This window comes from Mesoplodon mirus (genome assembly GCF_964341445.2).
Source record: "Mesoplodon mirus genome assembly, chromosome: 17".
Classification (NCBI taxonomy): Eukaryota; Metazoa; Chordata; class Mammalia; order Artiodactyla; family Ziphiidae; genus Mesoplodon; species Mesoplodon mirus.
Genome location: NC_138993.1, coordinates 74,570,821 through 74,596,611, shown reverse-complemented (window position 1 = coordinate 74,596,611; position 25,791 = coordinate 74,570,821). Strand labels below are relative to the sequence as shown.

General features: G+C 39.1%; 1 protein-coding gene across 4 annotated transcripts; it reads left to right on the top strand.

Annotated features, from left to right (window-relative positions):
- Positions 1-44: 44 nt before the first annotated feature.
- Positions 45-10,036, top strand: LIG4 (DNA ligase 4). Of its 4 annotated transcripts, none has more exons than XM_082602476.1 (3): positions 45-113; positions 1,408-1,509; positions 6,165-10,036. In XM_082602476.1, the coding sequence occupies exon 3, from the start codon at positions 6,193-6,195 to the stop codon at positions 8,926-8,928; it is 2,736 nt and encodes a 911-aa protein (XP_082458602.1). In that variant the 5' UTR covers positions 45-113; positions 1,408-1,509; positions 6,165-6,192; the 3' UTR covers positions 8,929-10,036. The 4 variants fall into 4 exon arrangements, with proteins under 4 accessions (XP_082458602.1, XP_082458603.1, XP_082458605.1 ...); XM_082602477.1 differs by having other exon boundaries at positions 1,408-1,530; XM_082602479.1 differs by lacking the exons at positions 45-113; positions 1,408-1,509 and adding an exon at positions 2,344-2,448 and having other exon boundaries at positions 6,245-10,036.
- Positions 10,037-25,791: the final 15,755 nt, after the last annotated feature.

Here is a 25,791-nt window from a genome sequence, read left to right as displayed (position 1 = left end):
CCCGCCTCCGAGGCCTTTGGGATGAGAGCTCGGAGCCTGCCGGATCTGCCTGCAGGACGCATGTCTTCCCGAAGAAACGGTGTCTGCCCCAGTCGGTTGTTAAGGGTATAGGAGTAAGTTCCGGCACTTAAATCGCTTCCTTAACTTTGTTTCTCTTTTTGTCTTCTCCCAACCCAGACCGCTCCTACCTTTGTCAGAGTGGACCGTCACGGGCGGATGCATGTTTTATGAGGCCCGAAACTTGTACCATTTAGACGGCCCTTGTAAAGAAAAGGAATGGAGCATTACCTTACTTTTGCAAATTTTACAGAAGCACAAGACCGTGAAAACATTGCTAGGGCCCCTCCCAGGGCCTTGGAAGTGACCATACAAATGGGCCCCTGAAGCTGGAGCGTCATTACCTTCATTGACAACCGCCTTGCGCACCAGATTGTACTCAGTTGTTTGTTTATAGGTGTCTAACCCCACCCCCGTCATTCCCTATTCTCTGTACCCTGTGTTATATATACAGAGGATATGTAACAATGTTTTTTTAAAGCTTGGAATCTGCTACCAAATTGAGAGCTCCAGGTCAGAGAGGCTCTTGATAATAATTCCTTATTTTTATCAGAAATTGTTATCAGGTGGTGCATCATCTGATAAGCACCACCCACCATGGTAGACCGACCACTTACAAAAATAAACTAATAATCAAAGCAACTCTAGATGATACTCAATGAAAAACTCTTGATTCTCTTTGAACCAAGCATCAGAAGGCTAAAATAACATGGTAACTTGGAGATGGGGATTTGAAACAACTTGGAGTTTGTCTGGTTTCCTTGTTCCTCTCATATCACTAATACAAAGTGCAATCTCAGACATTATACAAGCTCAATAGATGTTGAACAGGGTACAAAAATGTACACAAATGCCTTCGCAAAAGATGGGCACGTGGAGGGTCCTCTAACTTAACACTATTGGGTGCTCCTCCAAAGTAAATTGATAATTAAGTTGACTAGTAGGTGGAAAAATTACCCACAAAACGGTACCATGTGACTTTACGACTCAAGTGATTTTAGAAAAGTAGTCAGATAACATAGCTGATGTGACATATAATTGTTGTTGAGCTAGAAGGAGCCCTAAGTCTAGCCACACTACAAATTAGTAGTGTGGATTAAATGTGTGTCAGTTTGTAAAAAGAGGCTTTTGTACATTAGACAACTCCTAAGGGCACTTAAAAGTTCCAAAATATGTTCTCAGAGCCTGTTGTAGCAAAATTTCACTTTCATTTTAAAGCAATAATATTTTATGCTAAAAAGCTCCAAAATGTATTCACAGAGCCTGTTGCAGCAAAATTTCACTTTCATTTTAAAGCAATAATATTTTATGCTAAAATGAAGTAATTCTAAAAGTTGTTTCCTCCTACAGTTTATGAATAATTTCTCAATTCTCCATGGTGGAAGAGGACAAACCATAGCAAGATACTGGTAGAAAGCCACAGCTCCTGGAAAGCCACACACAAGGATCCGGGTTGTTTTCATTTCTCAATCTGTATGTAACACAATTTACAATATCATAGTAGATGCTCAGTGGAGATTTGTGGAACAGTTTTATTTTGAATCCTTGAAACTAGGAGTCCATTGTTGATTTCTGAGTATGCAACTGTTTGTATTATGAATTATATATTATGTATTATTGTGAATTATGTATTATTTCTGTGTTAGGAGACAAGAGCTCACATCACAGTTGCACCATCATGAAAAACAAATAGGAAATAACTGCCTTAGACAATTTTGCAAAAGCATATTTTTCCACCTTAATGAAACAGCAGACGATTTGGGAGGGAAGATGCCCTCCTCTCCCCTGGGTGCTTTCACAACCACGGAAATGAGTGATGGTACCACTCTTTACACATAGGGAGCAGAACTCTGAGAGGTTGTCACTTGCTAAGAGTAGCCTAAGCAGAGAGGCTCAGGCTCAAAGTCCCAGTAAGGAGCCAGTGGACAAAGTATTTGGGGGACTCTCTCAGCGACGAAATCCACTCTCGTGGGCCAACCGTTTGCAAAGAGCACCTGCTGCTGAGGCCAACCGGAGATGTGTTGGTAACCACACTGTAACCCCGGTTCCCTCTGGGCCTCTGCAGCTCAGCAAGGTGGGCGGTCCTCCCGGTGCCTCCGGAAAGGTACGGCGCCTGCGCACATCATCTCCCTGACGTCACAGCCTCTGGGACCGCAGGTGGCGAGGGCGCTCGCGTACGTCAGCCGCGTGAAGTCAGGGCCGCTCCGTCCGCAGGAAGCGACTGCGCCTGCGCAGGGAGTAGCTGGCGGAACCGGCCCTCGGTGCTCCCGCTTCCGGTTTGGCGGCGGCGGCGGCGGCTTCAGGTCAGGTTGGCGGTTTGTGTGACAGCCCGGGAGGGGCTTCGGATTCCACGGAGGATCCAGAGGTGGAATCTGGGCAGGCGAAGGCTGGGTAGGTGTGGCCGAACAGGAGGGTGCCGTGTAGCGTCTTCTTAGTCCTGGAAATGCTACAGTCTTAAGAGTTCAGGTTTCCTCTTCGTCCTTCGGTTCATCCTCCTCGGGTCCCCGGGTGAGGGGCACCGACACCCTGGTGACCCGCCGCGTGAGAAGCCCGGTCTCCGGTTCGGGGCTCTTGCTCTGGACCCCACCTCCTAGGACGTGGGGCGAGGGGACTGTAGTGTCCCCCGCCTTTGACGCTCAGGAGCCGTGTTGGCTGCTTGAATGGCCTGACTCCGGCTTCCGCCCCGCCAGCTGGGGACCCCTGGACTCAGAGGTAACGGTTTGCCCAAGGCCAGGGCTCCCCCGGCATCCGCTGATGAGGGTAGTGTGGACCGTCCAGTGATTTTGCGGAGAGGGAGTATGCTTGTTTCTCTTCTTACACCTTGTCTTTCGCTAACTTCCTGCCTCCCACAACTTTCTGGCTTTTTCTCACCACTAATTTCTTTCTCCTGAGGTTCTCCCAGAATATCACAAAGTGCTGTGGAAGGTGGCCTCCTGTCAACCCTTCTGTCTTGTCGAGGGTTGCACGAAGGAAACTTCACCTGTGCCATCCCTTTCTCTCCAGTAGAAGAGCATTGAATCGTCTCCCATATTCACCGAATAAAACCTTGCTAGTGTGTCTTGTTGTATATAGGCAGCAGCTGAATGGATGATGAGTCATTGTTGTACTAATTATTTGTATATATTCTCTTGAAAGCTTTGCTTATCCTTGTCAAAATGAATCGTTCCCCTCTCTTCTTATCGGCTTAGTATTTTGTAATATTCATGTGTTCAGTGTCTTTTGGGTCAACAAGCATTATAGTACTAAAATCGATCAGGGGCTTATTAAATGCCAGGTACTGTGTTAAGCATCTTATGTGAATTGTCAGGCATCATCCTAATTTCTACATAGTTATCAATCCCACTTAACACTTAAGGAAACTGAAACTTAGAGAAATTAAATAACTGCCCCATATCACACAGCTATGAAGTGTTAGACTCCACATTTAAATTCAGATTTATTGGACTCCAGAGCCTGAGCCCTAACCACAAACTTCTTTGTATTGCTTTTTCACAAAACAAAAGCATCAGCTAAAATCCTCAAAATCCAGAAAATAAAAGAGTATGTAAAAAGCAGTGGAAATGGTAATACTCGACTTTTTTATACTATTTTAATAAGTAAAAATATTTGAAGTCTATTCATTTTATACTAAGTTTGGAATCCTTGTTATCTATGTAGCAGTTTTACGATGCATATATATTTACATCATTACATGGATTTCAACATTAGTATAAAGTAATTTGAGTCTTTGCCTGAGACTTGTTCAGGGAAACTTGGACTTTGAGACTGTAATAGAATCTACAGATAAATCAGAAACCCTATACCAATCTTGAACATTCGAAGAAGTATTTCTTAACATACTTCGTTTGGTACATATTATATACGAATTGTAAACGGCATTATATACTGTAATGCGCTGGGTTGCGGGAGCATGTTTTGAGAGATGAGACAGTGAACAGACCTAACCAGGTGGTGCAGTCAGTTATTCAAATGAGACACAGCAAGGGGAAGCAGTTCCTGTATTCAGAGATAAAAGACTCAGGATTGTGGTCTCTCCTGGGTTTATCTCTGCCTCATGGACTCTGTAGAAATTGGATTTCCTTTGTCAGGAATTAGACTGCGAAGTGAGGATTTTTTTCCCCATAGGCCCCCAGATGGATTTTGTTAACCTTCCCCAGAGCAGTCATAGCTGCTGGGTGTTTTTAACCAAACTACCCCACCAATCGTGTGTGTGTGTGTGTGTGTGTGTGTGTGTGTGTGTGTGTGTGTGTTCAGCTCCTGGCCTTCCCTAGTGTGCTTTTCCAGGAACTCAACTGTAGGTTTCAGTAATTCATTCAACAAACCAACCTACTATGCGCCAGGACCTAGTGGCACAGATTACAACTTGATTTCTCACCTCCAGAGACTGACAGTTTAGTAAACATGGTGTTGTAGTTAACCATGTGATTTCTCCTGCTAGATAGTATAGTCTCCTGCTGATAATACTGTGTGATTCTCTTTTGTTTGCTGGGGCCGGGAATGTCATGGACTCTGTACCACAAGAGACCTCCCCACTCCCTGGAAGCTGCTCTGACTCCCTGCCCTCTGGGCTACATGGGGATATGCCAGGAGGTATCTGAAACCACAAGATAAAACATGGCTTAAATTCCTAGAGTACACATTTTACTTGAATCTTTTTTTGGAAAAGTTAGTATATTTTAGTGTTCCATAGTTTAAACCATATTAGTTCTGATATCTTATAGATTCTAATAGAACTTGCATGATTATTTAAAACTTCAAAGAAATTTTATGCTTGTGGTGACCACTTTAGCAAATATTCTAGACCCTAGTCCAGGGTCTAGGGTCTAGAATAAGGCCCCCATTATTTCCTCTCTGACTTTTAGGAGATATTTCAGTGAAAAGCTCTGTCTCATGACATTTTACTTTTGCTATATTTTTGTTAAAGCACTTATCATTTTATAGTTCCCATTACATCTCTTTTTCATCGCAAAATGTACTCCCGAGGCAGAAACATACTGTATTTGCCCGTAGCACAATGCGTGGCCCATATATAGTCAGCAAGTGGTTTTGAGATTACTGGCATGGGATTATCAGCCAAAAAAGTGCACTAATGAATTTAAATTTATAAAACTGTAAGTAACTATGATAAAAGAGTTAAGAGATAGGTAAAGTGGGGGCCTCCCTGGTGGCGCAGTGGTTGAGAGTCTGCCTGCCAATGCAGGGGACACGGGTTCGTGCCCCGGTCTGGGAAGATCCCACATGCCACGGAGCAGCTGGGCCCATGAGCCATGACTGTTGAGCCTGCACGTCCGGAGCCTGTGCTCCGCAACGGAGAGGCCACAACAGTGAAAGGCCGGTGTACCGCAAAAAAAAAAAAAAAAAAAAAAAAAAAGGTAAAGTGAGAATTTCATGGGGAGGATATTTTGCTTTTGGTTTTGAATGCTAGAGTGATTTGTCATAGCAGTGAAGAAGTGACAGTAAACATAGTCATAGGCTTTGTCTGGAAGAAGAGGGTACTTACTTGGGGGAAAGGACCCTATCTATATAGAAGTTCAGTTCAGCCAAATTTCAATTCAGTGAGCTAGCGATTTGTTAAAAACATGATTTTAGGAAGTTTTTCTTTTTACATATAATGGGTAAACAACAAGGTCCTACTGTATAGCACAGGGAACTATATTCAATATCCTGTGATAAACCATAATGGAAAAGAATAGAAAAAAGAATGTATACATATGTATAACTGAATCACTTTGCAGCAGAAATTAACACAATATTGTAAATCAACTATACTTCAATAAAAAATAAAACAATAAAATGGGAAAAATTGTTTGTAAATTGAAAAAACAAAAAGTTTGTTTCTGGTGCTGTGTGGTGGTGGTCTGAAAGAAAAAGAGGAGAAATATAAGAAAAGACCTCAGGAGCCCAGAATTGAAATGGGTTTGAAACAAAATAGTTGATTATCATTCAGTGTAGAGGTTGAAAAGAGACATCATTTGTAACATTTGTCTGTTTTCATTTAACAAACATTATTAAACATTTGTTATGAACCAGGCACTTTCTGTAAGGTCTTTACATTAAAATTTAGTTGAATTTTATCCTTTACAGTTATTCTCTTTTTGCTTTATCAGATAAACTAGAAGATTCACCTTTGCTTCCATGGCTGCCTCACAAACTTCACAGACTGTTGCATCTCACGTTCCTTTTGCAGATTTATGTTCAACTTTAGAACGAATACAGAAAAGTAAAGGACGTGCAGAAAAAATCAGACACTTCAAAGAATTTTTAGATTCTTGGAGAAAGTTTCATGATGCCCTTCATAAGAACCAAAAAGATGTCACAGATTCTTTTTATCCAGCCATGAGACTTATTCTTCCTCAGCTGGAAAGAGAGAGAATGGCCTATGGCATCAAAGAAACTATGCTTGCTAAGCTTTATATTGAATTGCTTAACTTACCTCGAGAAGGAAAAGATGCCCTCAAACTTTTAAACTACAGAACACCTACCGGAACTCGTGGAGATGCTGGAGACTTTGCGATGATTGCATACTTTGTGTTGAAACCCAGATGTTTACAGAAGGGAAGTTTAACCATACAGCAAGTAAATGACATTTTAGACTCCATTGCCAACAATAATTCTGCCCAAAGGAAGGACCTAGTAAAGAAGAGTCTTCTTCAGCTTATAACTCAGAGTTCAGCGCTTGAACAAAAGTGGCTGATACGGATGATTGTAAAGGACTTGAAGCTTGGTTTTAGTCGGCAAACTGTATTTTCTGTTTTTCATAATGATGCTGATGAGTTGCATAATGTCACCACAGATCTGGAAAAGGTCTGTAGGCAACTGCATGATCCTTCAGTTGGACTCAGTGACATTTCTATCACTTTATTCTCTGCCTTTAAACCCATGCTGGCCTCTATAGCAGATATCGAGCAAATTGAGAAGGACATGAAACACCAGAGTTTCTACATCGAAACCAAGCTAGATGGTGAGCGTATGCAGATGCACAAGGATGGCGACGTGTATCGGTACTTCTCCCGCAATGGATATAACTATGAGGATCAGTTTGGCTCTTCCCCACAGGAAGGTTCCCTTACACCGTTCATCCATAATGCATTCAAAACAGATGTTCAAAACTGCATCCTCGATGGTGAGATGATGGCCTACAACCCTAATACACAAACTTTTATGCAAAAGGGGAATAAGTTTGATATTAAAAGAATGGTAGAAGATTCTGATCTGCACACTTGTTACTGTGTCTTTGATGTATTGATGGTTAATGATAAAAAGCTAGGACAGGAGACACTGAGAAAGAGGTATGAAATTCTTAATAGTGTTTTTACACCAATACCAGGTAGAATAGAAATAGTGCAAAAAACACAAGCTCATACTAAGAAAGAAGTAATTGATGCTTTGAATGAAGCAATAGATAAAAGAGAAGAGGGGATCATGATAAAACATCCTCTGTCCATTTACAAGCCAGATAAAAGAGGTGAAGGATGGTTAAAAATTAAACCAGAGTATGTAAATGGGCTGATGGATGAACTGGACATCTTAATCGTGGGGGGCTACTGGGGGAAAGGTTCCCGGGGTGGAATGATGTCTCATTTTTTGTGTGCGGTGTCAGAGAAACCCCCTTCTGGTGAAAAACCATCATTGTTTCATACTCTCTGTCGTGTTGGCTCAGGTTACACCATGAAAGAACTGTATGACCTGGGTTTGAAGTTGGCCCAACACTGGAAGCCTTTTCATAAGAAAGCTCCACCAAGTTGCATTTTATGTGGAACAGAGAAGCCAGAGGTCTACATTGAACCTTGGAATTCGGTCATTGTTCAGGTTAAGGCCACAGAGATTGTCCCCAGTGGTATGTATAAAACTGGCTGCACGTTGCGTTTTCCACGAATTGAGAAGATAAGAGAAAACAAAGAATGGCATGAATGTACATCTCTGGAGGACTTAGAACAACTTCGAGGGAAAGCCTCTGGAAAGCTTGCATCTAAACACCTTTATGTGGGTGATGATGATGAACCACAAGCAAAAAAGCGGAAAGCTGCCCCAAAGATGAAGAAAGTTATTGGAATTATTGAGCACCTAAAAGCACCCAACCTTTCTAACATAAACAAAGTTTCTAATATATTTGAAGATGTGGAGTTTTGTGTCATGAGTGGAACAAACAGCCATCCAAAGTCTGATCTGGAGAACAGAATCGCAGAATTTGGTGGTTACATAGTCCAAAATCCAGGCCCAGACACATACTGTGTGATTGCAGGGTCTGAGAACATTCGAGTGAAAAACATCATCTCTTCTGATAAACACGATGTTGTCAAGCCAGAGTGGCTGTTAGAGTCTTTGGAGACCAAAAGCTGTGTGCCGTGGCAGCCTCGCTACATGATCCACATGTGCCCGTCAACAAAACAGCACTTCGCTCGGGAATACGACTGCTATGGGGACAGTTACTTTGTCGATACCGATTTGAACCAACTGAAGGAAGTGTTCTCGGGAATTAAAAATGCTGGTGAACAGACTCCTAGGGAAATGGGTCCTGTGATTGCCGATTTGGAACACCGGTATTCCTGGGACAACACTCCCCTTAGCATGTTTCGACACCACACCGTTTTTTTGGACTTGTATACTGTTATTAATGACGTAAGTACTAAAATCGAGGGGGCAAGATTAGCTATCACAGCCCTGGAGCTTCAATTTCATGGAGCAAAAGTAGTTTCACGCTTAGCTGAGGGAGTGTCTCACGTCATCGTTGGGGCGGATCAGAGTCGGGTCGCAGACTTTAAAGCTTTTCGAAGAACTCTTAAGAGGAAGTTTAAAATCCTACAGGAACGTTGGGTAACTGAATCAATAGACAAGAGGGAATTACAGGAGGAAAATCAATATTTGGTTTGAAGCTGACTTTCCTAGTAAGGGAAGCCTCTGATCTGGCTGACTCATTAAACTACATTTTATTTTAATCTCTTAAAATCTATGCTTAAACAGTTTATTAGATATAGAAACACATAATTGTAACTTTTGATATAGAAAAGACACCCAATGGCCCAATGTCAAGAGGGAAAATTTTTTAACAGTATAGAATTTGATTATTTTTATAACCAAGATGAAATAAAATGTTTAACGTTAACAGTCTCCTTATAGAAATCTAGAATTTTGACTCAGATATTAATAAAATAGATTTAGAAGCTTTTAGAGTAATTAAATACAGTGACCTAACAGGATTTACTGAAGTCAAATAAAAATTTTAATAATAGTTTTTGTCTAATAAAAGCATTGCAAGAAAAAAATCAGAATTGTTACAATTGGACTTGTAAATATATGTCTTTTTAAGTTGAAGGCTAAAATTCCTCTTTTAAATGTGAAATGTGAACAGATTTATTTTTTAAGGTTAAGTCAAGCTCATGAGTACATACCTTGTTAATGATGTCATTAGCTAAATCAGGGGAAGTTGAATGAGATTTAACGGTCTAAAAACTTAAAGTTAGATCAGTTTGATTTTTAAAATCTCTTGCAATTTTAAAAGTACTTGGCCCTCACTTAATGTTTTTTTCTAAAATAGAGCATGTTTTAAAGAAAATACTTTTATGTGAATTTGTACTTCAGTATAAATAGTATTCACAAAGAGTGATTTTCTTAAGTATAACCCATTGAATGTGTCAGAATGGCATGTGTGTTATAACTTTCTTTACAGAGAAGTACATTGCTTTGACTTTTTAAAGTGACTTTTATTTACTCTTAGGTTATGTAAAGTTTGTATAGTATGTGTATGTATTTATATATATATATTATGTCTGGATTTATGTACCAAATATATAAATACCAAAATATACCAAATTTTGGAATGCAGCCTGTATGTTTTGAAAAATATGTTTTTATGACATCAAATACTTGGAATTTGGTACCTGAGAAACTGTGTGTAGATTATTTGTAAGTAGTTAAAAATTTTATCAAACCCATGGAACAAATGTATGTTATTTTGTTTTATTTCTTAATTTAAATAAAATATTTAATGCACTATTAAAATAATTTCTTATCTTTATTTTCAAACAATTCATAATAGTTATTTCAGTCAAATAGACATTACAGTATTAATATAATTTTTGACTGATTCAAGTCAGTTCCTATTTCAGGTCCTTTGAATTTCATATTACTGAATGAGCTTCATTAAAATTTTTAAACGTATATTTTTATATAATGTCTATTGAGAAAAATTACAAAATACAGGTATGTGTAGTGAGAAGAAAAGTATATAATTTTACCACCAAAGATAATAACATCTATTTTAAGTTACTGATGGTAAGGAAAGCACAAAATGCATATTTACAGTGTAACAAATAAATATAAAATAAGCTATAATGCTTTCTATGACTAGCTTTTCTCACCTAATAAATTGTGAGAATATTTACAGGTCACTAAACTATATCTACATCATTTTTAATTGATGCACAATATTCCATTGACTGGTTTGTAATGTATCCAGCTGGCCCTTATTGTCTGGCTTTTAGGTTATGTCACTACGTCACCCTCACTTCTTTACTGAGCTTTGTAATCAATTGTTTGCATTTGTAGAAATGGAATTGCTGATTCATAGTTACGTATTTTCCAGTGACTTGGGACACACTGTAAAATTCTGGCAAGAATGCCTTTCTAGATTTTCTTGGAGAGTTCAGTTTCTTAGTACTAGACCTCTTCTCTCTCCTTTCAATTCATAGGTGTTCTCATCCTGCCCAGTGGCTTTAAATATGCTAATAACACCCACTTTTTTTAGCCCCGATTTCTTTGCTTAACTCTAGTTCACATATCTAACCATTTACATAACATCTCCACATGAAGTCGCATGGGCCTCTCAAACATAATGTGTCCAACCATAACTTATGTTTTTAATCATAGAAAAAATTTTAAATGCAACCAGAAGGACCTGCATGCACATCACCCATTCTCAACAATTATCAATGATTAATCTTTTTTTCATATTTATAGACCTCTGAATTATTTTGAAGTCATCTTAGATCACATGATTTCATCTAAAGATATTTTATAGAATTCCTGACTTCTCAAACAAACATCTTTCTGTTGGAGTACTGTGGGTTAACAATGTTGTGTTAGTTTCAGGTGTCCAGCAAAGTGATTCAGTTAAACACGTGCATGTATCTATTCTTTTTCAAATTCTTTTCCCATTTAGGAAAATGTTTCCTCTTGCATAAAATAGGGTAATAGTGGTAACTGGTTTATCCAGTGGTTGTAAGGACCCTGTGTGTGTGTGTGCACACACACACATGTGCATACGTATTATGACTGTGTAGAACATTATCTTACCAGTTATTATTTTTGTATGTAATGTGAGAAGGAAAAATAATATGTGCAGAGGTTCTGTGATACATGGTAATAATAGAATGTGAATTGGAGAAAAGAACTGTGTTTGTAAGGGAAAACCCTGTAATGGGCATTACCAAACTTTTCTGGCCCTTTCTCCTACGAAGTGGTTCACAGCTGGGGAAGATTTTTGCCCTTCTGGGGTTTGGCAATATCTGGAGACTTTGATTGTCAAGACGGGGGGCGGGTGGTGAGGTGTGACTGGCATCTAGTGGGCAGAGGCCAAGTATGCTGTTAAATATCCTACTGCGAACAGAAAAGCTCCCACAAGTAAGGATCCAGACCAAAATGTCAATAACGGTGAGGCTGACAAAGATTCACCTGAAATGTAATGAAAGAAGACCTTATATTACTTATGAGCAACTCCAAAAGACCGTGCATAATCACAGCTTTATGGCGAGCCAGTTTTTCATTCATAAAACGAAAGCTAATTCCCACTTATTCCTTTAAAAGTGTTAGTAAGTGGGTTAATTAGTTTTTGCAAAGTCCTTTGGAGATGTAAAATCGTATGTAAATGCTATGTGTTATTAATTACCATTCTGGAAGACCGTACTGTGATCCTTGCTCATGACCACAGCCAAGCCTCAAAGGCCTAAGAGGCACTGCGTGATTTTTGATAAGCTGGAACATTTATAATGAGAAAGATGGGCATCAGGACCTAAGCCAGTTTTCAGTGGCTGGGATGTGACTGTATGTAACTTGGCTCATTAAAACTAAGAAAACTATAGGTTTTGCTTTGGGATATGTCTGCTAAATAGGAGTAAGTTTCTCCCAATTTCACGGCACTGTATGCGGGGGTGGGGGTGGGGGGAGGGGAGGAGCAAGAATCCATAATATAATTTTAATTATTATAAAGAAACAATTAATTTATAGAAAAATTCTACTATTTATATTTATAAACTGGTTTTCTCTGACCTGGGAGTCACGGTGTAACTCAGACTGGGTCTGATAAAATGAAGACAATAAAATGAACAGCAAAAATCTAAAGAAACCAAGAAACTGAGTATAATACAGTATGTTTTTTTCTCTAGGTATGAAGTGTAATTCATGTCCCATAAATATAATTTTATCCTTTGACAGTATAAATATCTTTAAATTTCAGTACGGCTCTTGATTTTACCTAATGTGACCATTTTCCTGTTAGGAAGTAGAATCTAACCTCTAGATTTAAATAACAATGTTATCTTTAATTCAGCTTCAATCTGGATAAAGTATCTGTAGTGACATACTGGGGTAAATAATTCTGAGCTGTGAGATTTGGCTTTGCCAAATTCTGATGGACGCATATGTGAACTTCAGTGTTTAATAAAGGTGACATTTCATGTCAATGAGGGAAAACATGGATTATTTAATAAGTAGTTTGGAGACAACTGTGTAATCATCTAGAAAACAAACCCTCTCTTATTGCTTAAATACATCTCAGATAAAGCAGATATTTAAAAGTAAGAAAACAAAACCACACAAATAATACAAATTTAAGAGAAGGGTATTTTAAGTATTGAAAACAAAAATGAAAATAGAAGCCAGAGAAGAAAAGATTGCTAAATTTAATTTATATGATTGATAAAAATACTCTACAGTGATTGCCATAAATCAAAGGTGGTGACACAGGAAAAACATTTGTACCAAAATAGCAGGAAAATGACTTTTTTCTTTATTATATGAAGAGCTCCCATAAGAAAGGCTATCAACTAGATAATAGACAAAAAATACAACTACATGTAAAACTGTTCAAAAATATAAAAAGATACAAAGATACGTCAAAGAAAACACACGGCTCTTGAACTCACAAAAAGATATCCTCCTCAGCCATAACAAAGACAATCTAAAGTTGTATTTTTTTTTGCTATCAAATTTGCAAACCAAAACTTTGATAATACGTTGTGCTCATAAGCATGCGAGAAAAAAAAAAGATATCCTCATGCTTTTTTTTTTTTTTTTTTTTTTTTCTGGTACGCGAGCCTCTCGCTGGTGTGGCCTCTCCCGTTGCGGAGCACAGGCTCCAGACGCGCAGGCTCAGCGGCCATGGCTCACGGGCCCAGCGGCTCCGCGGCATGTGGGATCTTCCCGGACCGGGGCCCGTACCTGTGTCCCCTGAATCGGCAGGCGGACTCTCAACCACTGCGCCACCAGGGAAGCCCCCTCATGCTTTTTTGATGCAAATATTTATATCGTGTATATACTGATTTTCTGTAGGGGGAAATGGCAACATGTATCAAAACTTTAAATGTATTTATACTCTAGCCAACTTAATGAATTTTCAGGGATTTACCTTTCAGAAGCTATTACACACATACAAAACCATACATTTACAAGCATAGCATAGTTACTGCGAAATTACACTATAATGAAGGAGAGGGATTAAATTAAATGTAACAGACGTTTGGTTAAATACATGATGGTATATCAGCCCATGATAACATAAAACTATTTTTAAAAAAACAAAGATGTTTTCCTACTGTATTTACCAGTAGGGAAGTATCTTTCAGATACACTAAGCAGAATAAAAAAAGAAATCTGCAGGACATGGGGGAGATTCTTTTACCATTTTTTTTTCAACATCTTTCTTGGAGTATAATTGCTTTACAATGGTGTGTTAGTTTCTGCTGTATAACAAAGTGAATCAGCTGTACATATACATATGTCCCCATATCTCCTCCCTCTTGCGTCTCCCTCCCTCCCACCCTCCCTATCCCATCCCTTTAGGAGGTCACAGAGCACTGAGCTGATCTCCGGGTGCTATGCGGCTGCTTCCCACTAGCTATCTATTTTACTTTTGGGAGTGGATATATGTCCATGCCACTCTCTTCATCCCAGCTTACCCTTCCCTGCATCATTTTAACGAAATCTCCGAGTGACTTATTTGCACTGTAAAAGAAGCACTAGTCTAAATAGTTTTATTAGAAGGATGGGCATTTATGTAAATAAATGTGAGAGGAACATTCTTTCTTAATTTTAGTGCAGAGTGCCCCTTCTTCTAGAATGTTTGGACCGCGGTTAAACCTAAAGGGAAAATTGTTCACATTCATTTCTGCTTCTGTGTTCAGTAATAATGGTTTCTTGTTTTGGGTAACTTCATCTTCCTCCAATATCAGGTTGTTATTAAAGGCAGAATTTCTCCAAATCCACAAATATTCAGGAATAGAAATTATACCTTCAAATCGGGACATGTATCATATATGTATTCAAATTATAGCTTAATTAGATAAGAAAAATATATAAACACTTTTATCAGTTCTTTGAAAATAAGTATTTACAAGTTAGGCTACTGGGAAAAGAGGTCGTACAGAAATATTATTACAAATGGAATAATTAAACCAGTTCAGATTTCTGGAGCTGGAAAAAGGTGCAGCAAATTTGGAAGGCATCTAGACAAGAGTGACTAAATTTATATCAATAAATTTAATATATAAGGTGACTTCCTCTGGCAAAACTGGTAGCCCAACTCAGACCCCACACCAAAGGCTTCCTGGTCACATCCCAGGGGTCATCCTTTTGACATTTTTCTACAGTTGCCACCTAATGGTCAAGAATGAATTCTGTTGGTCTTGCTGTTTTGACATTCATTGATTTATATGTTTGTCTTTAAATAATTCATCAGATATAAATTATGGGCCTATTATATGGTAGGCATTACTGTTACAAAAATAAGGCATTGTCCTTGTCTCAAAGAGTCCATGGTTTTGTTCAACAGAAAGATAAAATGAGGCCTTGACATCAAATGGGTATATGGAGAGAGAAGGGTGCAAAGGAACACATGAGAGACATCTAATCCTGTCTGGGAGGTCAGGGAAGAATTTTCACAAAGAAGTACAAAGAAATGGTTCAAATGTGGGGTCCTAGTGTCAGAAAGGCTGTGATGTGTGTGAAAAGAAACTCAGGGAGGAAAAAAAACTGAAATCTATATGATTCATTAAATTGTTAAAATTGAAGTATTAATCTATTGATCAAGCCATATTATGGTTTGTAGAAAACACACAAAAGAGGTGGTTTCAGTGTGAACCACCGAAAGGATCTTTTAAGAAGAGATTTTTCTTCACAAGAGTTAATTAAAGGTGAGTAATTTATATCCTTTAACAAATATTTATCAGGCACCAACTGTGTACCAGGCATGGTGGGGATGCTGAGGATTAAACAGTGATCAAGACAATGAGGGAGGGCTTCCCTGGTGGTGCAGTGGTTGAAAATCCGCCTGCCAATGCAGGGGACACGGGTTCGAGCCCTGGTCTGGGAAGATCCTACATGCCACGGAGCAACTAGGCCCGTGAGCTACAACTACTGAGCCTGAGCATCTGGAGCCTGTGCTCCGCAACAAGAGAGGCCGCGATAGAGGCCCGCGCACTGCAATGAAGAGTGGCCCCCACTCGCCACGACTAGAGAAAGCCCTCACACAGAAATGAAGACCCAACACAGCCAAAAATTAATTAATTAATTAATTAATTTTTAAAAATTTATTTTAAAAAAAAGACAATGAGGGAATGTAAACTGATACAGCCACTGTGGAGAACAGTATGGAGGTTCCTTAAAAAACTAAAAATAGCATTACCATATGACCCAGCAATCCCACTACTGGGCATATACCCTGAGAAAACCATAATTCAAAAAGAGTCATGTACCACAACGTTCATTGCAGCACTATTTACAATAGCCAGGTAATGGAAGCAACCTGAGTGCCCATCGACAGATGAATGGATAACGAAGATGTGGTACATATATACAATGGAATATTACTCAGCCATAAAAAGGAACGAAATTGGGTCATTTGTTGAGACGTGGATGGATCTAGAGACTGTCATACAGAGTGAAGTAAGTCAGAAAGAGAAAAACAAATATTGTATATTAATGCATATATGTGGAACCTAGAAAAATGGTACAGATGAACTGGTTTGCAAGGCAGAAATAGAGACACAGATGTAGAGAACAAACGTACGGACACCAAGGGGGGAAAACCGCGGGGGGTTGGGGATGGTGGTGTGCTGAATTGGGCAATTGGGATTGATATGTATACACTGATGTGTATAAAATTGATGAGTAAGAAGAACCTGCTGTATAAACAAACAAACAAATAAAAACAACTAACAGGAAGTTGGGAATAAATGGTGGTCCCGTATTTTACAATGAGGCTGTGAAGGCTAAGAAGCACCAACGAATACTTATGACTCAGACAAAGTTGGAATTGTGAGTGGGACAGACGTACTTCCCGACAAACGTGTGTGTTGCCCCGTTTATGCCTGGGTGCAGGTGCTCCTGCTATGCCCCAGGTAGGCGTTCTGAGGCTTCCTGTGGGTATTAGGAAAGGTCTTTCAGTGTGAGTGCTTGCCGTTGCAAAACTGCACCTGGTGGGCAAGGAAGAGGGAAACACACACAACATTTAAGTTGTCTCAGTCTTCCAGTTTCCCAGTTCCAGGAGTGTGGGTTCTCCTCTTACATACCTGTGTGAGTCAGGATTCTCCAGAATACACACACACACACACACACATATATATATATATGTATATGACTTATTATAAAGATTGTATACACCACCGCGGAGACTGAGAAGTCCTAAATTCTGAAGTCAGTTCTGAAGCTGGGGACCGAGGAGAGCTGATGGCGTACCGTTCCAGTCCTAGTCGAGCCCTAAAGCAGTTGGAGAGCCATGTGGCAGCTGGAAGACAGTCAGGGTGAAGTTCCCTCTCACTCAGCCTCTTTGTTCTATTTAGGCCTTCAATGGGTTAAGTGAGGACCACCCGCATCAGGGAGGGGCCATCTGCTTCTCCTAGTCTACGGACTCAAATGTTAATCTCGTCCAGAGACACCCTCACAGACGCACCCCAATCACGTGTGACCAAATGTCTGGGTGTCCTGTGGTCCAGTCAAGTTGATACATAACATTAGCCATCATGATGCCTACACTTCCTATTTGGACTTTAGTCCTGGAAAGTTCCTTACGTATGATACGGTCATGGATTCTTTACTCTTAAGCAGTCTAAGAAAGAGATCTATTCAGGGATCTGGCAAGTGTGTGTGTGTGTGTGTGTGTGTGTGTGTGGTGTGTTTGTGTGTGTATGTGAGGGATGGACCTGAGAATTTTTCCAGGAAGAGTTTCATAGCTTTCATCTGACTTTCACTTGTGTTCTTGACACCCAGCATATTAACCACCATATGGTCAAACCCCACAGGCTATAGGTTAGGGTACTGGGTGGGGCAGAGGTGTGCCCAGATGCACACACCTCTTCAGCAGAAAAGCTAGGAGAGGAGCTGTCACATCGTCTCACCCGGTGTTCTTGGCCCTCACCTGTGCTCCTTCTAGACAGAATCCAGTATTTAATGATTTAGTGGTTATTAAGGGATATAGGCTAATTTGCTAATATTACTAAGTCTTAGAGATGTGTCCCAACCCTCCACTACTTGGGATTTGTGAGCTTCAAGGGACAGGGACTACGTTGTCTTCAAGCGCTTATGATAGATGTCACATGTTCTAAGGTTCTGTTTGGTGTGAAGAAATTTAAAATCATGAGGTCTTATACTTTCTAAGCTTTACTTATGAAATTCTCCAATATTATTTTCTGCACTTGCATATGGATGTGTCTCTCATTTTGGCTCAAAGCTTAGCCATAGCACATAACAAAAAAATTACAGAACCCTGGACTCTGTGAAACAAAAATCTGATAACTACTGCAACTAGTGGAAAAATTTTTTTAATATATTTTATATTCTCCTTAACAATCTGAATAGAGATTATTGATGTTTTATCTCAGTATCTCCTATTTGTTTAATCATTTTCCTCATTTTATACTAAAGTATTTCTAAATAACAAGAGGAAAACAGTTTTATGATATCAATTTAAATTCACTTAATTTAAAAAATACGATCTTTTAAATGTCACATTTATCTCACATTCCACTTTTCATTAAAATGTCCCCTGAAGTGTGGATCTTATAACTAAGAGAGAATTTACCATCGTTATCATAAATATGAAGATGCTCATAATCACATTGGTGTCTTCTTTTCACAGACTACATGCCTTTCTGAGCGTTTTAAGATCACGTTTAATTATTCACAGAGCCACCCAGTGAGACCAATTTCTCAGATGAACATTAGATGACTGAATGCTTCGAGTAATATATTTTACTTTATTTTGTGTAAATGTGAAATTATTTCAAACAGCATGGCAAGGTTCACCTCCTCTTGAGGGGAACAATTCCCGAGAGTTACAGCAGGTGGCAGCATAGAATATCGCAAAAGGGCTGAATCGCCTCAAACAATCTAAGCACCAGCATGCTGTTCTTTCTTTTACCGTGACTGAGCCCGCCCCGAGACCTTTAACGTGAAAGTAACATGAGTGTACATGCTAACAATGAAAATAACTTTTCAGTATGGAGATAACATACCATGCTAAAGACAATCATAATAAAAATAGCTAAACTATATCGAGAGCTAAATCTACGCTTCCCACCGTTCTAAGCACTTTATACGTGTCATTTATGTATTACTCACACCAACCTTTCTGTTGGTATTATTACTGTGTCCATTTTACAGGCCATAAAACCGAGGCAGGGACTTGGCCCAAGTTTTCACAGCTGCTAAGTGGAGGTGGTAGAATTTTAAACCAGGCCATCTGGCTCTAATGGCCAGTCTTTGAACCACTGTCATGCTGCTAATTGTGGGAAATGCAATAACTGATGAGAATTCAAAGGACTAGGAAAAATACGATGAGTTTTCAGAAAAGAGATCTGAGTATTAAAGGTAATTGTTAAAAGGTGGAGAAATTACCAGGTCATTAAGGAGTGTTTCAGTAAGAAATAAAGAAATGAATGAATAAAACTAGAAGAGAAAATGAGGTTTCAAGGAGGCCTGCAGTTAATGGTAGGTATCAGAGCACGCTGATGTAGGGCAAAGAGAGGTAACACGTCAGGGCAGGAGAGAGAAGAGAAATTCGTGTGGGCACAGAAAATGTCACAGGGGCAGACGGGGCCATGGAGAAGGCTCTGGATCTGGATGGGGCAGTCTTGACTGTGTCCTGTGCTTCACCCAGTCCATCTAATTCCAGGATGAGTTCTCCATCACCTTCATCTGTGCTGTGGCCAGATCACATAACCCCTTGGTGGGGGAATAGGACAGAGCTTACAGAATATTTGTACTTACCCATAATTTTTCCTTTGTGTGATCATAGGAAGAGTAAGGAGATTTACAGATGACCTTTGATTTAATGTTTTTATTTAGTTAATTACTGTCCTATCTACTAACGTCTCTCTCCCTGAAACCCTACTCACACCGTGGGGTACTGGCTATTCTCTGAATACATCCCTCACTTTTATACTTCTGTGTGTTTATCTTGTTTCCCCAAAGCTGGAGGAGCGCCATCTCCCAGGCCCCTGTCAATAATGGTTATTGGACTAATGTCAATATTGACCAAAGGAGAGGCAGAGTGGAGAAGTTGGAGAAATAGGGGCAGGGGCTTGTCAGAGAGGCTGGGGTAAATAGTGGCTCGTGTTTCAAAAGCAATGGGATGAGAAGCCTTCTCCTGGCATTGTCAACTCTGGTGTCACCCGTGATTTCTCCAACGGGGTGGTAAATTCCTTTCAGAGGTGGAGCCACGTTTTGTTTACCTTCAAGGTCCTCCCAAACATAGCTGCTAATACCTCACACTGTACTTTGCTTCCAGTAGGAATCAGTGATTGGTCGTAGAGGGTGGAGTGGTGCAAAGTCCAGCTAGTATGGCACCTGTGTTATCTTGGCTGGACCCAAGCACCTCTTACCCAGATTACTTAGCAGCCCTGGGCCAACAGGGAGCTGAAATCAAGCAGAGATTATTTTTTCTAATTTGGGAGAGAGAATAAACAGCTATAAAATATGGCCACAAAGACAATAACCAGGTTGTCTAAGTCACAGTTGACAAAATGAATATGTTCAGGAATGCTCTGTAGGAGGTACACCCTTTCACTCCCAGGCTGGAAGGGAAATCAAAGTACCCCCAGGTGTGAGGGATCTGTCCATGTGTAGCACAGCCTGTGTCCAGGCTAGAAGAGGAGGCTGAGTGGGTAGATCGTCCTCTTGGAGGAAGGCTGTCAGAAGCTGAGCAGGACTCAGGAGAATCCAGGTATTAACTAAAGACCACCTCTTAGTACCATGGCGCTAGGGGCTGGGATCTCAGCATATGCACTTAGGGGGTCCATGACATTCCATCCACAGTGCTCAGCAAGGGTAACCCCACCCCTTGGAGAGGCATTGCTTTACACTTCTTAGGTCAGGGTGAGATTTCCGGTGGATGTTTCTTTTACTCTACCCTGTTAAATAGTGTCTTATTTTTTTTCTTTCTACTCATGTGAGTTCTTCTAGGGCAGGTACTGTTTCTCTAACAGTGTTTGAATATTCTGAGATGAATTTATATGTCCCTTAAAACTGAATAAAAGTACAATTATAACTAAAAGTAAAACACACTAAGCAAAATGAAGCCACTGATAATACCACCTAAAGAGAGCCACCGTGATTACAGGGGAGTTACAAAACTGGCATATACTGTATGTCTTTGGCAATGTCTTTTTTTCACCTAAAAATGTTTTGTGCTGGTAACACCTGGGCCTACTGATCAATAGAAGATATCATTAAGAGTAGGTTCGTAAAACCTTATCTGAGTACTCTGAAGTATTTTTGTTAAAAACCTGATCATAGTCAAACCTCTATATCTAACTTTCAATTTACAAGTTATACAGGGATTGGAGGATAAGTTAAGTGACAGGAATGCAATCAGCAAAATTCAGAATATGGGAAATTTTATATGAAAAAATGATTACTTTTTTATTATAAATGAACATGAGATAAAATAAGGGACTTTTATAGATTAAAAGAGACATCAACAAAATACAAAGATTGGGCCTCATTTGCATCCAAATTCAGGATATAATTGTTTTTGAACATTTGAACATAGACTTGATATTTAGATTATATTAATTATTGTTATTTTTATGAAAGACTTGTGTTAAACTCATTAAACATATCGTATCTGCTAATAATCCATATTGAAGCATTTACAGACAAAATGATACTGTAACTGGGAATTGCTTTAAAATATTCTAGCAGATACTTGTGTTTCCAGCTAATGAGGGACTAGATTCCAGCAAAGCAAGCCTTCTGTATCCTCCAAAATTAGAAAAGCAACACCCAAAACAATACTTCTCACCTACCTCCCCACACCCACCCCCCAAAAGAAAATCTGTTCAGAGACATCAGAAAGCAGCCAAGGCAGCCAAAATTGAGGGTCCAAGCTCAGAGAGGGAAGAGAAAGTCGAGCCTGACATTCCTTGCTGCATTTCCCCTGAGGTGTTTGCTGATATTTAAACTAAGTTGGACAGGAACTGAGAAACCAAGGAGAAATCTGAGCAGAGAGCAGCGACTGTGCAGAGCTTGGCTATCTCATGGCACCAGGAGAAATTCAGGCTACCAAACCAGCTAGGACTGGGGAAGCCAGTTCCTCAGGGGCTGAGGAGTAAGCAGAGGTTCGTAGGTTTCACGAGCTAGAGACATGACTCTGAGTCTCAGGCCTGCAAGGACAAGGCACCCTATCAGACATCCCATGCTCTTAGCTTAGATGCTGGAATACCAGAAGGACTGCATCCTCAGGAAACTACAAACCAGAAATCACCCATGACCTCTAAAATCTGCAGCCCCAAACCCGCCTCAAAACCAGGAGGTATACTCTTGCAGCCATAAACTGGAGAGAAAATAAAATCATATTCAGGTGGGAGACACAGATGCACATGTTGCAAAACTTAATTCCAGGTTGGATTAGGAGGATCTTTCTCTATTCCAACTGCTTGTCAAAAGCTAAGTGTTCACACAGATGCTCTACAATTATTTATACTAAATATCCAACATTAAATCTATAATTCTCTGGTGAAATTCTCCATGTTGTCATTTTCTTCTTGAACCTGACAAGCACTCTATTTAATAAGTTATTGCAAGGACTCTACCTAATAAGTCCAGTGTCTGGCTCACCTGTAGTTCTGTTTCTATTGTTTGTTTCTCCTTTTCTCTGCTTCTTAACAGATTCAATCTAATCCTTATCAAAATTCCAGCTGCCTTTTTTGCAGAAATGGACAAGCTGATTCTAAAGTTCTTTGAAAAAGCAAGATATACAGAAGAGCTAAAACAAATAATATTCTTTGCTTTTCAAAAATAGTTTAGAATATTTATCATATAGGTCTAATAACTTTCTTATTAAATTTATTCCTAAGACTTTTTATAATTCTTTCCATATTGTCAATTTTTTCTGCTGTGTCCTTTTCTAGGTTCTTATCAATGAAATATATAGAATCAATTGATTTTTTGTTGTTATATTGTATATAGCCACCTCCCCAAGTTCTTATTAATTCTAGTTGTTTCAGACTAGAATCTTGGACTTTTTTAGCTATGTGATAATGTCATTAGTGAAAAGATTCAGTTTAATCAATGTAATTTATAGTTTAATTAATATAATCCACCACATCAGCGGACTAAGGAAGAAAAGTCCTATGATCCTATCAATTTTTCTGTGAACAGGCAGGAAAAAATATTTGGAAAATACCCAAACTGATTCATGATAAAAACTCTCAGCAAATTAGGAGTGGAAGGGGCTTCCTCAATATGACAAAGAACAGTTACCCCAAATCCACAGCTAAAATCACACTTGATGAAAAACAATGTGATCTCACTACATACCTATAAGAGTGGGTAATGTCCATAAAACTGACAAGACCAGAGTGAGGACCTTCTTCCTGGCTTGATCAGCTGCCTCCTGCCTGTGTGTTCACATGGAGATTCCTCGGTGCATGTGCACAGAGAGAGAGAAAGCTCTGGTGCTTCTTCCTTTTCTTATAAGGGCACTAATCCCATCATGGGGACTCCACCCTCCTGGCCTCACATAAACCTAATTACCTTCCAAAGGCCCCAACCCAAATACCATCATGTTGGGGATAAGGGCTTCAACATACTGATTTTAAATGTATACTAATATTAAGTCTGTAACAGTGAATTTGCAAAATAAGTAGCTCAGCATTACTGTTGCATAAATTGCAGGTGGAGAAGAGAGAAAGTAAATGCATATTAAAAATTGGGCAATACTCTATCTTTAAAGGTCTCACAACAAGGTCCTACTGTATAGTACAGGGAACTATATTCAATATCCTGTAATAAACCATAATGAAAAAGAATATGGAAAAAAATCTTGCAAGGAACTTAGATTTTACTGTATAAGTTATGGGAAGCTATTGAATAGTTTTACATGGAATAGCAACACAATCAGAACAGCATTTTAGGCTTAATCAGGTAGTAGTATTGTAGATGGATGGATGATAAATAATAATGTCAGGGACGGACTTTTGAAAAACATATAATGAGAGCCTGACCCAAGGCAGCACTTGACAATGAGGATGGAGGGATGAGAATAGCTGTGAGATGTACAACCTAAAATCTGCAAGAAAACTTAGATATGGGAGAGAAAAGAGATGGAGGCTGGACAATGACCCAGACTTGGAATGTAGAACCACAAACTCAACCTGGCAAGAGAAAAAGAGCAAGGGGAGAAAACTGAGTAGTAGAGGAAGTTGAGCTGATTGAGAAACAGACATTTGGGTTCATTGAGTACACATTTAAATGTGTGTGTGTATATATATATATATATAAATATATATATATATATATATATATATATATATTTGGATTTGGAAGACAGCATTTTTTAGGAGAACATTAAAGTGTCAAATTCCTTAGAAAAGTCCAATAGTATAAGATCAAAACATCGACCATTCAATTTAGCAAATGCTTAGCACAATAAATGGGATGCACATGGTCCTTGCCAAAGTTAGCACTATTTCAAAACACATATGAACACATAGCCATGAAAAAATTTCAAAATATTTATCCCAAAGTGTTCCATGTGGGGGACAGTTTACTGAGAAGTAAAACTGACTACTCTCTACTCAATTAGGTAACATGAAAGAGGCTAGTTATGTGATCTTAGACTCAGTAGTCCCTGCCTCATGTCAAAAATTTTAAGTGATTGGATATAGTTCAGTAATCCTTCCCACTATTAGTTTTAACTTTTAACTTTTAGCTACTGTCATTCCAAAATAGATAAAACCAATGTGACTTCTAAAGGTCATGGCTAATATCCATATGAAGTCTCTAAAACAGTAAAAATTAATTTATTTTACATCTAAGCTTCTTTCCTGTCTACCTTGGAAAAAGATTAAACATAATAAAATTGAAGTTAATTTAACTATTTTCTTGTTGAGCTTTCCTGGATTTCTTATTAAAAGTCTAATTGAGTATCTTTGCTTTTTCTCGGAAAATACTTTTCAGTTGCCAGTTCCCTTGCTGGTTCCATGTGCATTAACAAACAGTGACCAGTGGGACCTCTGAGTAATTTAATATCAAGGTGCTGAGCAATCTGAGATGTCAGAGCACCCCACAGGAACACAATTATTTCCTCTGAAGATCTCATCATTCTCAAACTGAGATGAAGTCTGTATGAGTAGAATTGCCCTTTCCTTGGGAAAATATGACTTTCTTTGCTGTTAATATTCTATGTACTTAATGTTCAATTGGAGGAGAAAAATTCTGTTTTGGCTGATCCAAAAACACTTTTGCTAAAAATTACAGGTGGTTTGTCTAGAAAATTAATGTTCATCCATATTTATTCAGTTTTGAGATATTTTAGGGCACAGGTAAATGAAGTGCTGATAACTCTGGCTTAATGTGTGTATACTCCACTTCTGTTTTTCTTTGAGCATCTATGTTCCCCAGGCTAGGTGTGGTCACCAAACTAAGATGGGATTTTGCCTACACACAACCCAAAATCTTGTTTCAACATCTGCTTTATTAATGTCTAAAATATACTTAGGAAAAGTGCTGAAGTCTTAACCTATATGGAAATATTAAAGAGATATTTCCATTTTATTTGGAAGGAACTACACTTTTGAAGCATGAGAAGTAACTGCCTTTGCTTTTACCACCACTTCCCGTGACCAGGGTAGTTTATTTCCTGCACAAAAAGACCATACAGTTTTAGTTTTCTCAACATCTTTGCTGACCAGCAATACAAGTATTTTGTTCCTGGTTTATCTGTGGGATTTCCTTTTGAATTCCAACTTCCTTTTTCACTTGAATTTACTTGTTCAGGCTCAATAAAATAAGAGGCTGAAAGTCAGTTTGCTGGGATGAGAAGTTGTTTATTCTGCTTGATAGGCCCCAAGCATTTGCAGAGGGTCTGCTGAGCATTTAACACTGGGTTAACCTGTAAGAACAAAAATTTGAATGAAACAGTTTCTGTCCCCAAGAGGCTCCTATTCCAAGTGGGTAGTGTGCTGAAGCAAGCACAGTGAACTGTGTGGTAAATCCTTTGGCATAGGAATGCCAGAAGAGCTG